The sequence below is a fragment of the Bos indicus x Bos taurus genome, chromosome 16 (genome assembly GCF_003369695.1).
Source record: "Bos indicus x Bos taurus breed Angus x Brahman F1 hybrid chromosome 16, Bos_hybrid_MaternalHap_v2.0, whole genome shotgun sequence".
Classification (NCBI taxonomy): domain Eukaryota; kingdom Metazoa; phylum Chordata; class Mammalia; order Artiodactyla; family Bovidae; genus Bos; species Bos indicus x Bos taurus.
Window position 1 is genome coordinate 3,991,992 of NC_040091.1, and position 13,928 is coordinate 4,005,919.

At 47.5% G+C, this 13,928-nt stretch overlaps 1 protein-coding gene across 8 annotated transcripts in view; it reads left to right on the forward strand.

The window, feature by feature from the left end:
* Positions 1-13,928, forward strand: part of SRGAP2 (SLIT-ROBO Rho GTPase activating protein 2) — a 254,834-nt gene that overhangs the window by 183,676 nt on the left and 57,230 nt on the right. For 6 of the 8 annotated variants that reach the window (XR_003514847.1, XM_027564312.1, XM_027564314.1 and 3 more), the window contains exons 7-10: positions 50-178; positions 7,371-7,595; positions 11,439-11,540; positions 12,547-12,744. Coding sequence is in view for 7 of the 8 variants with exons in the window: in XM_027564312.1 (XP_027420113.1) it covers positions 50-178; positions 7,371-7,595; positions 11,439-11,540; positions 12,547-12,744 (654 nt within the window). In the remaining variant the exon portion in view is untranslated. The remainder of the gene's footprint in view (positions 1-49; positions 179-7,370; positions 7,596-11,438; positions 11,541-12,546; positions 12,745-13,928) is intronic. The other 2 variants (XM_027564311.1, XM_027564313.1) reach the window with 1 other exon arrangement.

Here is a 13,928-nt window from a genome sequence, read left to right on the forward strand (position 1 = left end):
CCTCTTAAAAAAATTAAAAAGTAAAAATGAACTTCTGTTCTCTTTTCAGCGCCAAGCCAAGTATACGGAGAATAAGCTGAAGGCCATTAAAGCCCGGAATGAGTACTTACTGGCCTTGGAAGCCACCAATGCATCTGTCTTCAAGTACTACATCCACGACCTGTCTGACCTTATTGATGTAAGTGCTTAAAGCCGAAGGTGCAAGGGTACGAGGGACACAGGGTCCCTTCTCCTGATTTTGAAGATCTGGTCAGGAGTGCCCCAGTTCTGTTGCTCGGGCATCTTAGAGCATTTTGAGAACACTTATGAACATGGTAGCCATGACCCCTCTGGGGCTTGCCATGTACCAGGTATCAGGTGAAGCACTTTACACTTCTTTTCATTCAGTCCTCCCTAGAATCCTGGGAGGAAGGCGTTACTACCTCCATTGTTACATATTTAAATTCAGAGAGTTTAGATGACTTTACCCAGAGTGAGCTAATAAATGACAGAGGCAAAATTGGTACCTAGGTCTGATTAGTAAACCCAGGCTCACAACCACTGTGCACTTGTGTGTCCCAGGAAATATTCCCTTAGATCAGCCACTTGCCCATAGAACTGAGTGCCAAGAGCTAAAGGCTTAGTGTGTCTTATTTATTAGTTTATATATCTCTTAATGGTTCTCAGTATTATCTCATTTGATTGTCATGTCACTCTTTTGGGTCAATATTACAGTCTCCAATTTGTAGATAAGGAAAGCTAGGTAGGGGGTCGAAAGAGTTCCTGCCCAAAGTTAAACTGCAAATCAGAGTCCTGGTCAGGAAGGCACCCGGATGCCCCTGACCTCTGGCTCATACTCACTGATATGACGCACAGATGATGAGAGATCAGAATCTTAGGCGCGTGTGTATTGCATGGGGCAGACACAGGGATAAGGATTTTGTCTCTGGCCTTACGGGTCGGCCTTAGTTTGGTTTCTGCTGCTGCTTCTCCTTCAGAGGAGCCTGGTAGGCTGCAGTCCATGGGATCGTAGAGTCGCACACGACTGAGCAACTTCACTTCTTCGCTGCTTCTCCTTATACCTTATAGTTACGTCTTGCAATGGCTCTCACCTGCAGACACCAGTCTGGGCCAGTTCTGAGCCAGCCCTGACTGCAGCTGCTTAAGTACCCCTGCCTCTCCCTCCTGTATCAGAGTGAGGGGCCTGGAGCATCCAGCTAGCCTCAGCCTCCCAGTCTCCAGGGCCTCAGGCGGAGCCTGGCGTTCTCCTCACAGAGGTCTGATATGTGCCTCTGGCTGTCAGCAGGCAGCAACTGAGTTTTGTGAGCCTCTGGCCAGACCTCACATACTTGCCTGTCTACCTTGGTTTCTCTGCAAACGGACCTGCCACATTTCGCCATGTTGTGTGTGGTTCTGGTCTAAGATTGGCCATTGTGTAACTAGCTGGTTGACCAGAGGCTTATCACAGAGCTGGTTTGGAACTCTGCTGTGTCTCCCATCCACCCCCCTGGCAAACTGAAGAACTGGGCTAAATCACTGAGTACTTAAATCTGGCCTCACATCAGAGCTGCTTGGGGGAGGTTTCTAAAATAGCGATTTCTCTTTCCCTTCAGCCAGGGCTCTTTGAGTCAGTAGGTATCAGCCTCTTAATGCCCTGAGTGTCATCGTTCACCGGGTAAGTAGAGCCCTGATCCCTGTTCAGGCCCTGCTTTGTTCTCTCTACTTGTTGATGCTGATCTGAACACTGTCCTTCAACGGAGGTCAGAGCCTTGGACAGGATCCTTTCTCCTCCTCACGGGAACAGCTCCTCACTGTTGGGAAAGAGGCCTGTTCTCAGCATGAGGAGGAGAATCACTTCTTTCTAATGTTCCATCTCTGCTTTTTATCTCACATTCGATTAAAAAAAAAACCAGAAATCATACCTGGGCGGTCCACCACACCTCTGCTGCGGGTTCTCCTTCTCTCTTTCCTTTGCCGCCAGGATAGCTTTCTCTCCCCTTTCACCAAAACCCTGACCTCTGCGGAAGAGGTGGGTACTGCTAAGTCAGTCACAGTTCGCAGACCCTCCCTCAGATGTGAGTTTTTAAATCAGTCCAAGGAGCAGCCTATTTTGCTCCTTATTATCATTTAAAAGAAGCAGCTTGTCCGGAGCCTGTCCTCAGGGCGCTGAGTGAGAGCCACTAGCATTTAGCCAGGGCATGGCTCTAGGCCACTAGGAGCGAGTCCAGGCTGGCAGTGCCGCAGGCCGCATGGATAGTGAAACTGCTCTTGCTTTATTTCGTTTGTTTCTTGTTTGTGCTTTTATTTTTCCTGGAGTGAAATTAATTAGTCTTCTAAAAAAGAAAAAGAAAGCGTTGTAACATTATTATGCTCTACAAATGTTCAGTAAGTATTTCTTTGGGATGAGACTATATGCCCTGCAGCATCAAGGTACAAAAAGAATAAAATAATTCTTACCCTAGAGGTATTCATAGACATACAGAGAGATCATCTTTTATCTGACTGGCCAATTGCAGCACCAGACCTAAGCACAGGAAGTAGGACTGTGGTTTTCAAACCACAGGTCATGATCCATTAGAGGAATCATGAAAGTTTGGCTTATTTTATTTTAATGAATAAACTAGACTAGGATAGAGTAGAATGGGAAAGAAAACATCAGGGTACATTACATTAGTAAGGTTAAGTTTTATTTGGTAAAACTATTATGTTAGAGGTGTGTGTGAGTGTGTGTGTGTGGCAATATAAGACATATTTCTTACTGTAAGTTGGAGGCCAAAAAGAGTTTGAGAGCCACTTCACTGAGAACAGAGGAAGGTCTTTTAGTCTCTGTAAGCTCCCTGAGGGCAGGAACCAAGTCTCTTCTCTACCTTAATAAATACAGGGCTTACTACAGTACTTAGCTGAGTACATAATCTGTTCATTAAAAGAACAGAAGAAGGAGGAAGAAGATGATTTCCTAAGCCAAGATTTTTTTCCTTTTTTTGCCTTTCAATACTGTTTTAATTGAGATCTAATTTGCATACAATGATTGAACTTGTCTTAAATTGTAAGAATTGTGATGAATCTTACACCTTTATAACCTGTGTCTCTATCAAGATGTAGAATATTTCCATCACCTCACAAAGTTCCTCTTTTCTCTTCCCAGTCAGTCCTCCACCCTGAGGCAACCACTGTTCTGATTTCTTTGACTATGAATTAGTTTTGCCTGTTTCAGAACTTCACAAAGGTGGGCTTTTTTATATAGTATATACTTTTTAAAAAATCTGGCTTCAGTTGCCCAGCATGATGTTTTTGAGCTCCATTCATGTTATTATATGTATCAGTAGTTTCCTGCTTTTTCTTGCTCATCTGTTGCCATAAAAATGGCCAAAAAGATACTATGGCCAGGAACCAACAGTTAGAGCAGAAGTGAGTGGGGAGCCCGGTTATCCCTTGGCTTTGAGATCGTGACAGTATCCAGAACTTGCTTTGAGACGTGGGATGAATCTTGTGCCAGTCCATTGCCATCTGTGTTATGGACACCATTCTGCCTCCTTCTTGGCAATGTCAAAGCTCATTGTGGGCTCAGGCATCGAGGATAAGTGAAAGAAGTGATTTGTGTGGATGCCAGTCCATTCGAGGACTAGCCCTTCACTTCTTTTCATTGTATAAGATTTAATCTCAGATTGTAGGAATCCACTTGAAGCATCTGATACACACCAGGAAAACCTTGACTTCGGGCCAAAAAAGACATTCTGAAGTGGCTTGAGATAGTCTAAGAACCGCAGGCTCCTTGGAATGTACTTTTCTCCCCCAGAAGCAGATGGACGAATGAAGAACCAGGCATTGTCCTCATGGAGTGTGGTGAGTGCTGTGTGTGGGCAGAGAATCTGTGACACCATATGCACCCAAATCGGACGGGAGGGAACCCAGCTTTCTCAACAGGACATTTTATTAAGGGCAATTATTTCTCGCTTCTATGAGAGCTTGAAGTGGGTATTACTTTTCTAGGCCTTCCCTAGATCTCTGGGTGAGACTGTCAGCTGGTGAAGGGTTAATGAACCGTCAGTTCAAGTCATCACACATCTGGAAGGGCTATCATTAAATTCTTATAAAAATTTGATTTCCCCTGAGAGAGTTTTCATCAAACATTTATATAACCCAGAAATGGCCAGGGGAGCCCAGCATGGCCACAGAACTCATCAGAAGCCATGGAAAACATACTTTGTCCCCATTGTGAGCAAAATAATGTGCTGCCTCTGCTCACTGGGATTCTACAGGGGACGGGGATGAAATATTCAAATCTTGTTTACCTAGCCTTGCGAGAAATTGCTTCTTTTCTGATGCCTCAGTTTCTGGCTCTTGCCCTTTCAGATATGTGGGTAGCCAAGGCTCTGGAAAACCTATTCTGAATCTCCCTGGTTGGCTGAAGGCATGGATGAGGCAGAGGGCACACCATGAGTCAGACCCCCACGCACTGGCACGGAGAAGCTGCAGAGCAGTTATTATAATAAAGACTGGACTGGCCCCGAAAAAGCTCTGTGTCTTCTGTAGGCCATCCAGAGTGAGCAAAACAAAAGGCTTCAGTGGCCACAACTGCCCACTTGACTAACATCAGTATTCAGCCTGAGTGGGTTGTTTCCTCAGAGGCTAGAATCTGTACTCCTGGCATCGATCAATCAACTGTACTTATTAAATGCCTGCTATGAGCAAGGCCTAATAGTAAGGGATGCAAAGAAAGAGTAAGGCGCTGGCCAAGCCCTCTTTGGAGGCTGACGTGAAATGGCAAGTTACAGAATGAGGGAGTGTGTCCTGTGTCACCCAAGGGCTGCAGATGGATGTCATTCTGAGGGGAGGGTCAGTATGTGCCAGGGTTGTAGGGATGGCTGGCTTCCTGGAGGCTGAGAATTTGATTTGGATTTTGAAGACTGGGTCCAGTTCCAGCAGGTGAGAGGAGTGAGAACCATTTCAGGAAGAGAGAATGCCTGGAGCTGAAAGTCAGTGGATCTGGAGATACAGGTGATCAGTGTTCGTTTGGTCTGCATGGTGCCAGATAAAAGTAAACATGTATTAGCTTCACCACAACCTCCAAGGCGGATGTTACCCCTCTGGGGCTCAGAGAGGTTAAGTAGCTTGCTAACAGTCATACAGCTGATTTGAGGCCTATGGTTTTCTAATACTCGACCCCAAACAATGAGTATGTCGTTGGATTAGAACAGAAGAGTCTGAAGAAGAAAATAGAGGCAGATGATGTTAGATGGTGAGATAGAAAACAAATTACACTTTTCTCTGACCATTAACTTTGCTTAATTTCACTGAGCCTCAGCTTTCTAGTCTGGAAAGTTAAAATAATACCCACCTTACTGGAGTCACTATGCAGATTAAAATGCAAAATATACAGAAAGCATTTAGCACACTGGCATATAGTAAGCACACTTAATAAATGGAGGCATTTTTAAATTTCCCTACTGAGGGAGGTGGATGTTACTTTAGGAAAAAAAATGAGAGCTATTATAGGTTCTTCGGCAGGGGAGTAGGTATAACAAAAGCCATATTTTAGAACAGTGAAGCAGACAGCACTGTAGGATGATAAGAGTATGAATTAGGATACAGGTAGTGAGAATGGAGAGGAGAGGGGAGTTACTAAAAATATGTAAAGGTTATGAAGCCTGCCTCCCCTAATTCTCTTCTGCACTGAAAAGGTGCCCCCACCTCCACCACGCACTTGCTCAGCCGTGTGGGCCTTGTTACTCCTGTTCATCAGACTTACAGGCGTGAAATTCATCAGCAGGAGTCTATGCCGAACTAGTCAGGAAGGTTTACAGGTTCAAGGGAGGCTTGGCTAGACCAGCAGCATCTCCCAGAGGAAAAAGGGCCCCTGCGTGTGCAGCCTTCCAATCAGCCGCTTTTGTCTAGCTTCCCTCCCCACTGAATTTAATGTCTTTCCATCCTCTGCCTCTAGTTAAGCTGTAACTGCTGTTCTTCCGCACAGCCAGGCACCTGCCAGGGCCCACTGGCACTGAATCCAGAGCCCAGCCTGACAAGCACTCTGTCGTGGAGCTTCTTGTTAAATGCTGCGAGGAAGAGGTGCATTCTTCCCCAGCAGTGGCTGTTCCCAGTGATCATGAAGGAGGCGGTGGGGGGGGAAACTGGGGGAAGAGTTAATTTGATGCCTGCTTATGGAACGAAATGGCAATCAGGCAGATGGTCTCACTCTATCCATGGATTCTTCTCTGATATTTCATCTCAAGTTCTGGATCTCAAAACTGTTTGAGCAACAGAGGGGATAATGGGTGACTGAGGAATTTGGATCTCTGGGTCCTTTGGGAGGAATGAGGAATAGAGTTACAGACTGCCATTGCTGAAGAGGGCCTCAGGGATTATGCTTAGTTCAAGTACTGATATTTTCAGTCTTACTCTTTAACAGAAGAATTCTTTCTTCAAATCAGACTTTACACAGAATCCTAATATATTGAATAGAAAAAAGGGCAGAGCTGGTTTGGTTGAAATGGGGATAGGAGGCTCTAAGTCCTACTAGCTGGGCTGCCCTCTCCTAAGGGCAGCCTGAGTCCAGAACCATAGAGCTCTGTGCTACAGCTTGAAAACCACTGCTAGCCAAATCTTTCCATTTCACAGTCGAGGAAATGGGTTCAGGGAGGGGGAGTAGTTTTTCCAAGGTTGCTTGACTTCCTGTCCAGTGCTTTTTTTAATACTATTGCATCTTTCATACATTTTTTTTCCCCACGTTATTTCAAAAAATCAGAATCCCTTAAATGATGTGAATTTTCCCGGTAACACTTATATTTAGAAATTTTTGGTCTCAGAAATGCTGTTGGGCCAGAGCTTTAGTGCAGAAATCCTAATCTACAACTATGGCCTGTCCTAGAATGTTGGGAGTTTGCTAGGGGCGGGGGTTGATAATGACAGGGTCAGCCCCTCTCCCCCATTTTTATTTCTCTCAGTAGAATTCTCTTGCAACACTTCTGATTTCTAAGTCCTGAATGCAGAAACAGCCTGACTTGGTCGGTATGTTGTAATGAAATCACGGTAACCCTGAAGGAGTGGCAGGCTGCATTTTTATTGTTGAATTTTATTACGATGGTATCCCCAGAAGAACCTGAAAATAGAAGAAAATTCTCCCCAACTCTTTCATGTTTACTGAACAGCATGATTAAATAATTTCGTTTTGTCCCAATGAGTCCTCTTCCTTTTGACTACCTCACAGTCCTCTAAGGAATCCTACATATTGAACCAGGAGTCAAGAATGGAGAAATATCACCCAGATCATGGAGGGCCAGCCTTCTTCCGGTAGCACAGATCTCGTTGATCAGACCTGCCCTGGGCGCCGCCCTCCCCTCTGCCAAGCCTCACAGCTGTCCTTGGTTTGCTCACGTGCCTTCTCCACTCCACAGCAGTGCTGTGATTTAGGATACCATGCCAGCCTGAACCGCGCACTGCGCACCTTCCTCTCTGCTGAGCTGAACCTGGAACAGTCAAAGCACGAGGGTCTGGACGCCATCGAGAATGCCGTGGAAAACCTGGACGCCACCAGTGACAAGCAGCGCCTCATGGAGATGTACAACAACGTCTTCTGTCCGCCTATGAAGTTTGAGTTCCAGCCCCACATGGGGGACATGGTGAGCCCCTCTTCCCACTCCCGCACCCCCAGGGGGCTTGAGCTCACTTGGATCTAGAGTTTCTGCACTCAGGCCATGGTATTCTGGGGAGGGCAAGGCTTGGGGCTGGCTTCATGTGGTGGGTGGAACTCATTCCACCCATTCAGCAAACAGCTCCTGGGTGCCTGCTGTCCACTAGGCTTGACCATAGACACTGGGGGGTTAGAGCCCTCAGGGAGCTTATCATTGACTGAGTTGACAGAAATATGCATAGAGAGGGGCACCTAGAGGGACTGGCAGGATCAGGGAGGTGAGAAACAGCCAGTGTGCTCTAAAAGCTACTAACAGTTCCATATGATGAAAGGAAAAGGGAGGTGGAGTCCTCCAGCTGCTGAGCCTGAAAGAAGTGAGGGTTGAGACGGAGCCAGATACTCAAGGTTTTGGATGGGGCGGGAGCTCAGCAAGCTGACGGCGTGATCTTCTGTCATTTGTCAGAGTTCTGAAGGTGCTTATTCTCGTGGGTTCAGAAGATTGTGATAAAGGGAATAGTTTTACTTAGATACTGAACAAAAAAGAATGGATACTACAGAAAGGACAAGAGCTAAGATGTCATCCCTAAGAATGGCTGTCCAGGTAGCAGTGCATGAATGTAGGGGTCTTGTTTCTGACTTTTTACCTCTGATGGCTAAAAGAAGAAGGGCCTAAATAACCTGAAGTGAGAGGAAAGAGAAGCTCTTTGGTTTCAGAACCTCTGCATGTTGAGGTTCCACTTCTGGTGGTTGTTCATATAGATCAAAGTGAATCTTGTTCCTGGCTTAGGAGCCACCATTTGACCTTTGGATTAAATCAGAAGGAGGATATATAAGCTTACATAATAGAAAAGCTCAATACAGATCTTCAGGCATGGGTGAACTGAGGACTAGGAATTATATCAGAAGACTCAGTTTTTCTCTCTCTGCTTCACATCCTGTGTTTCGGCTCTGTTCTCAAATAGGCTTTTATCCTGTGGGGGCAAGGAGCCTATATTTGCAGCCTTATTCCCCTGTAGATTGAAATCCAACAGAAAGAACATCTGTTTCCTTGGGAATTCCTGGTGGTTCAGTGGTTAGAACGCCATGGTTTCCCTGCTGCATGCCCAGGTGTGATCCCTGCTCAGCGGAACTAAGATCCCGCAGACCACAAGCTATGTGGTGCTGCCAGAATAACAAACAGACAGAGTATCTTCTTCCCTCCCGGAAGCCCTCACGAGTCTCCCTTGGTCTCCATGGCTCTGATTGGGTGATGTGCTTATCCCTGAGCCAATCACTGTGGTTGGTATCTGCAGTCAGCTGAGGCCATACCCTGCATCCTCAAGTCTGGGAAAGTCCCGTCCAGAGCACAGAGCCTGAGTTGTGAGTGAAAATTTCCCCCTCAGAGGACAGTCAGGCCGAAGTTACCAGAAGAAGAAGGAAGGAATGCTGGGTGACAGAAAAACGGCCGTGTCCTCTCAACAAGGGAGCAGTGCTTCCGTTAGGATGAACACCCAGATGCTCTTCAGCAAATGCTGCTCCAGAATGAGAGCTGTGGCAGCGTCAGCCGCGGATCTGCTCTCATCAGTAGGCCACCATGGAGAGTGGGACGTGTCTGTCCTAAGAACAGAAGTGTGGGGATGATTTCTTTCCTCCTCTCCTTCTTGGGAAAACCAAACCGTTTCCAGTTTGTCTCCATTGCTGTGGCTCAGGAAATGTCAGCGTGGAACAGATGGGGAAGGGAGATGGCAGCATGTGCAGCTAGAATACGGGGGTGGGGTGTCACCGAGCCCCAGGAAGCCCCATTCCTCACCTGCTCTGGCTTCTGGTCAGACTTGCCTTCCAAACCCCTTCTCCAGCTGCCACGGAGATTCCCTCCCAAGAAGCAGTGGAACTTGGGGACCAGCTGAATGGAGTGATATTAATACTATTTTCTGGTGTCGACTGCATTGCCTGCTAAGCCCAGCAGCTTGTCTCCATAAAGGGGGATTCCAGACGCTGGGTGCTCAGGCTCCCTCCTCGCCCTGTCAGAGCCTCATTCCCATACTCCGGAGCACAGCTGGAATGCATTACCTTGCACCCCGGTAGAGGACCACTGCCAAAGCATGCCTCAGCGGCCCTGCTGCTTCTTAAAGAAACAAGCGTGGAGATGGTTTTCCCTCCATGATTCCCGCCTGCTAGATTGAAGTTACTTTAAAAATCGATAGTTCAGTTCTCTGCCTAGGCCCTCCCTTTGTGTGATGCTAGCTGATCGGTGGCTGAGCCAGGCAGGGGCCAGGGCGAATCCTAGATCATGCAAAGGTTTTGCGTTCCAGCCTCGCCTTCATGTGAGTGGAGAAGAAAACGCGATGAGAGGCCAGTCTTTCTTGGTCCCTGCAGCCATCTATCCCCAGTCAGTGAGGGCTGTGTGTAGACTGTGGAGGCGAGGAGAGGGAGCTGCCTGGAAGTCCTTGAACCAGGGCCAAAGTTCGGGTGGCATTTGGACCGGAAGCCTTGAAATTGGCCAAGGCCCCACACTGATTGGCGTTCTGGGGCACTCGGCTCATGGACTGACGCCAAGCACTCTCCGATGTACTAGGAGGAGGCACTTGGCTCTACCCTTGGTGCCCCGAGAGGCTCGTGGGCTCTGGATGCCTGACCGGTGACATCAGGCAGCCAGAGAGTCTCACTATTGGCACCATCCCATCCTGGCCACCGAGCTTTCTCCATTGTGTCTGCTTATCCAAGAGCCAGGATGAAGTCAGCTCTCTCCAGATCTGAGAGCTGGCCCGGGCCAGCCTCTCAGCTGGGGGAGGAGGTCAAGTCAGTTGAGAGCTTAAAAGCCAATGGAGGAAAAGGTCAGGTCCCAGCCCCCTCCATCTGAAGAGAGGTTTTGTCTTTTCAAGCAAGAGAATGGTCTATGGACTTGGGAATGTGCCCGCTCGTCGCTGGGGAAGGAGGAGGCTGGTTCTATCCAGATGTCTCTCCTCAGACGAGAAGCTGAAGGACACGTGGTGGCAAGGTGACAGAAGCTGCCTGCACGTGGTCCTGCCTCGCAGTCTGCCAGCCTTCTGTTCCTCATCTGTCATCCTGGGGACGGGGGGTGACCTCAGGCCCACACCATCACCATGGCCTCACCAGGAGACAGTGGCTCAGCCATCCCCTCACTCGGGGTGAAGCTTATTGACAGCAGTGCTTGGGGGAAAGACAGACTTTTCTCCCACAGAGATCTGGTGATGACCTGGAGTGAAATGATGGCTTCTTGAAAATGCCAAGTTCCACAGGATTCCATGCCCTCTGGGGCCCTCTAGCAGAGCCCGTGGACTTGCTCCTGGCCTCACACTTTCTCTCATTGAGTCAGAGCTCTCATGCGTGGCCCAGATTTATAAACACACGCTGGCTTCCAGCAGCAGCACGTTAGCCTCCTGACCCACTTCTCTCCGGCTCTCACTCTGGTGCCCGGCGGGGAACGAAGGTGGGGCCAGAGAGGTGGCCACTTGGACCTCTAGCAGGAAACCCTCCCTGTGCCAAAGCTTGTGCGCTTGGAGCCAGCGCTGCCTGAAACCCTCTTCTCTGCCCCGACTCCGGCTTCCTGGGAGCCGCCAGCTCTTTATAGACCTGCCCCTGCCAAGCACCAGGCTAGAGGTGGGCTCCAAAGAGAGAGAGAGAGAGACCTTTTCAAACAGGTTCCATTCCTCCTTCTTTTCTTGTGCTATTTGGTCCTAGCAGAGGTCTACACACTTTGGCTTTGGATTTTGTTTTCACGTAGAAATTGTGAGCTTTGCAGCTTGACTATGAGTCATTTTATTAACAGTAACGGGCCTCTGACAAAAGATCTGTGTCCTCTCCCTGACCTGGTGTTGCTTTCTTCTGGCAGGCATCCCAGCTCTGTGCCCAGCAGCCCGTCCAGAGTGAGCTGGTACAGAGATGCCAACAACTGCAGTCTCGCTTATCCACCCTGAAGATCGAGAATGAAGAGGTGAGTTTCCTGCTCAGGAGATTCACAGCCACCCTGACTTTCCCTGTCGAACCTCTTGCTGTTCCCCATACGGGAGCAGGTGGAAGGAGCATGCAGGGAATGTCCGGGCTGCCGCAAACATTTCCTAGCCAAATGTAGGCTTGGATTTTCCCCTTCTGCTACATCCTGCCCTTGAACTCCAGGAAGTGGCTCTTGCATTGCCAAAGGTTGAGCTCTATTTTGAGCCTTCTGCAAAATGCTTTTTTCCCCGCCTTTACACATTTAATCAAAATGGCACTTGGCAGCTGTGTGAACAATATTGTGTCTCTGAAACCACCCCCTCCTGCCTGGCTTTTTCCAGCATTTTCAAACAAACAGAGGCCTTTGACTCTGACACTTCAAACATCTCCGTCCTCTTAGAAAAGGGCGACTTTCTTCTGGGCCCAGCGTATTTGCTTTCAACAACTAGTTCAAAAGGGCAGTGCAATTGATTATCAGCTCCTTATTCTTTTGAGCTCTTGTGACTTCTTACCTGGAATCTCAGCTAAGTCTTACTTTCCCCTGTAAGATCAGGAAAGCCTGGGGATGGGTCACTTGGTTTGCAAATGGGGAAACAAGTTCATTATTTGTGGAAAGTCAGGAAACAGAACCTGGGGCACTGTGGGACTAGGCCCATCACACATTTTTAACCTGATCTTTATATGATGGGGTTAGTTTGGATTTGTTTCATTCTCTCTCCCTTAGCATGTCCAGTATAGCCAAGAGCTAATCTTAAATTTAAAAAATAAACATTAAATAACCAGGCCAAGCAGGTAGTGTGAGGGAGGTAGTGGGTTTTAGGTCCTTACTGAAGAGAAGAGGGTCCCTGTGATGTTTATAACTCGCTTAGCACTGTTCAATGGGAAGCGGTGCTGCAAGCCCGCTAACACCCCCTCCCTCCTGCCTCAGCTCACTTCTCCAAGCTTCTCCATCACCTACCGTTTTGCAGCCCACCCCTCATGCATTATGTTGGCCCTTATCGTGACAGGTAAAGAAGACAATGGAGGCCACTCTGCAGACCATCCAGGACATTGTGACTGTCGAGGATTTCGATGTGTCTGATTGCTTCCAGTACAGCAACTCTATGGAATCCGTCAAGTCCACGGTCTCAGAAACCTTCATGAGCAAACCCAGCATCGCCAAGAGGAGAGCCAACCAGCAGGAGACAGAGCAGTTCTACTTCACGGTGAGGGGCTCAGTGGCCGTCAAAGGCCAGTTTCAGGCTCTGCAGCACACACGAGCCATTCAGATCCCAGGGTCCTTGTCAGGCATCTTCAGGGCAGTTTTTTAATATCTTAACTGGGATCTGGGCATGTTCGGAGACCATCCATACACTTCAAGGCACAGATATTTACAAGTTGTGTGTCTACCAAGAATATTTTCTTCTTAAAGACGTTTTTAACCAGCCAGTAGACTTTGTTCACAGCTTTCCTTCTCATCCTGAGGGGTCATACAAGGGGGCTGCATCTCCTGGTTCTTGAGAACCACACTGAGATATTTTGGCCACCATCAGATCAGATCAGTCGCTCAGTCGTGTCCGACTCTTTGCGACCCCATGAATCGCAGCACGCCAGGCCTCCCTGTCCATCACCAACTCCCGGAGTTCACTCAGACTCACGTCCATCGAGTCAGTGATGCCATCCAGCCATCTCATCCTCTGTCGTCCTCTTCTCCTCCTGCCCCCAATCCCTCCCAGCATCAGAGTCTTTTCCAATGAGTCAACTCTTCACATGAGATGGCCAAAGTACTGGAGTTTCAGCTTTAGCATCATTCCTTCCAAAGAAATCCCAGGGCTGATCTTCAGAATGAACTGGTTGGATCTCCTTGCAGTCCAAGGGTTACCTTAGGGTTAAAATCTGTTATCTCTTCTAGTTGATGTGATAACTTTATAATTTGTGGCAATATAAAATTATTTTTCATAATAATGGCTAAAACTCAAAGGAACAGGTAATATACAACATTGTTGGTTTGCAGAGAATTCTAAAACATTATATTTATATTTTGTTATTCATGCATCTCCCAGTCCTCTTTTAGACAGATGGACCCATTTTTTTTAAGCAGTGTTAACAGTCCTTTGGAAGGCTGCTGGTTGGTCTTTGGTGCTACTTTTTAATAATTGAGTTATTTCGAGCTTGCCAAGTAGGATTTATTGCCTGAGCTAAAATTTATTTCCTAATCTTCTGACAACTAAAAAGAAGAAATTAAGTTTGCAGATGTGAGAGGAAATATAGCCAGTGAATATGCATACTGATTCTGAATGAGCAGAATTAACTTGTTTCTCAGTCAAGAAGCATAGTCTGCAAGTAGCAAATTGAATTTCTCCTGCAACTGGAACCATTTGTTTAATTCTTCTTTGAACACTGCCCTTTC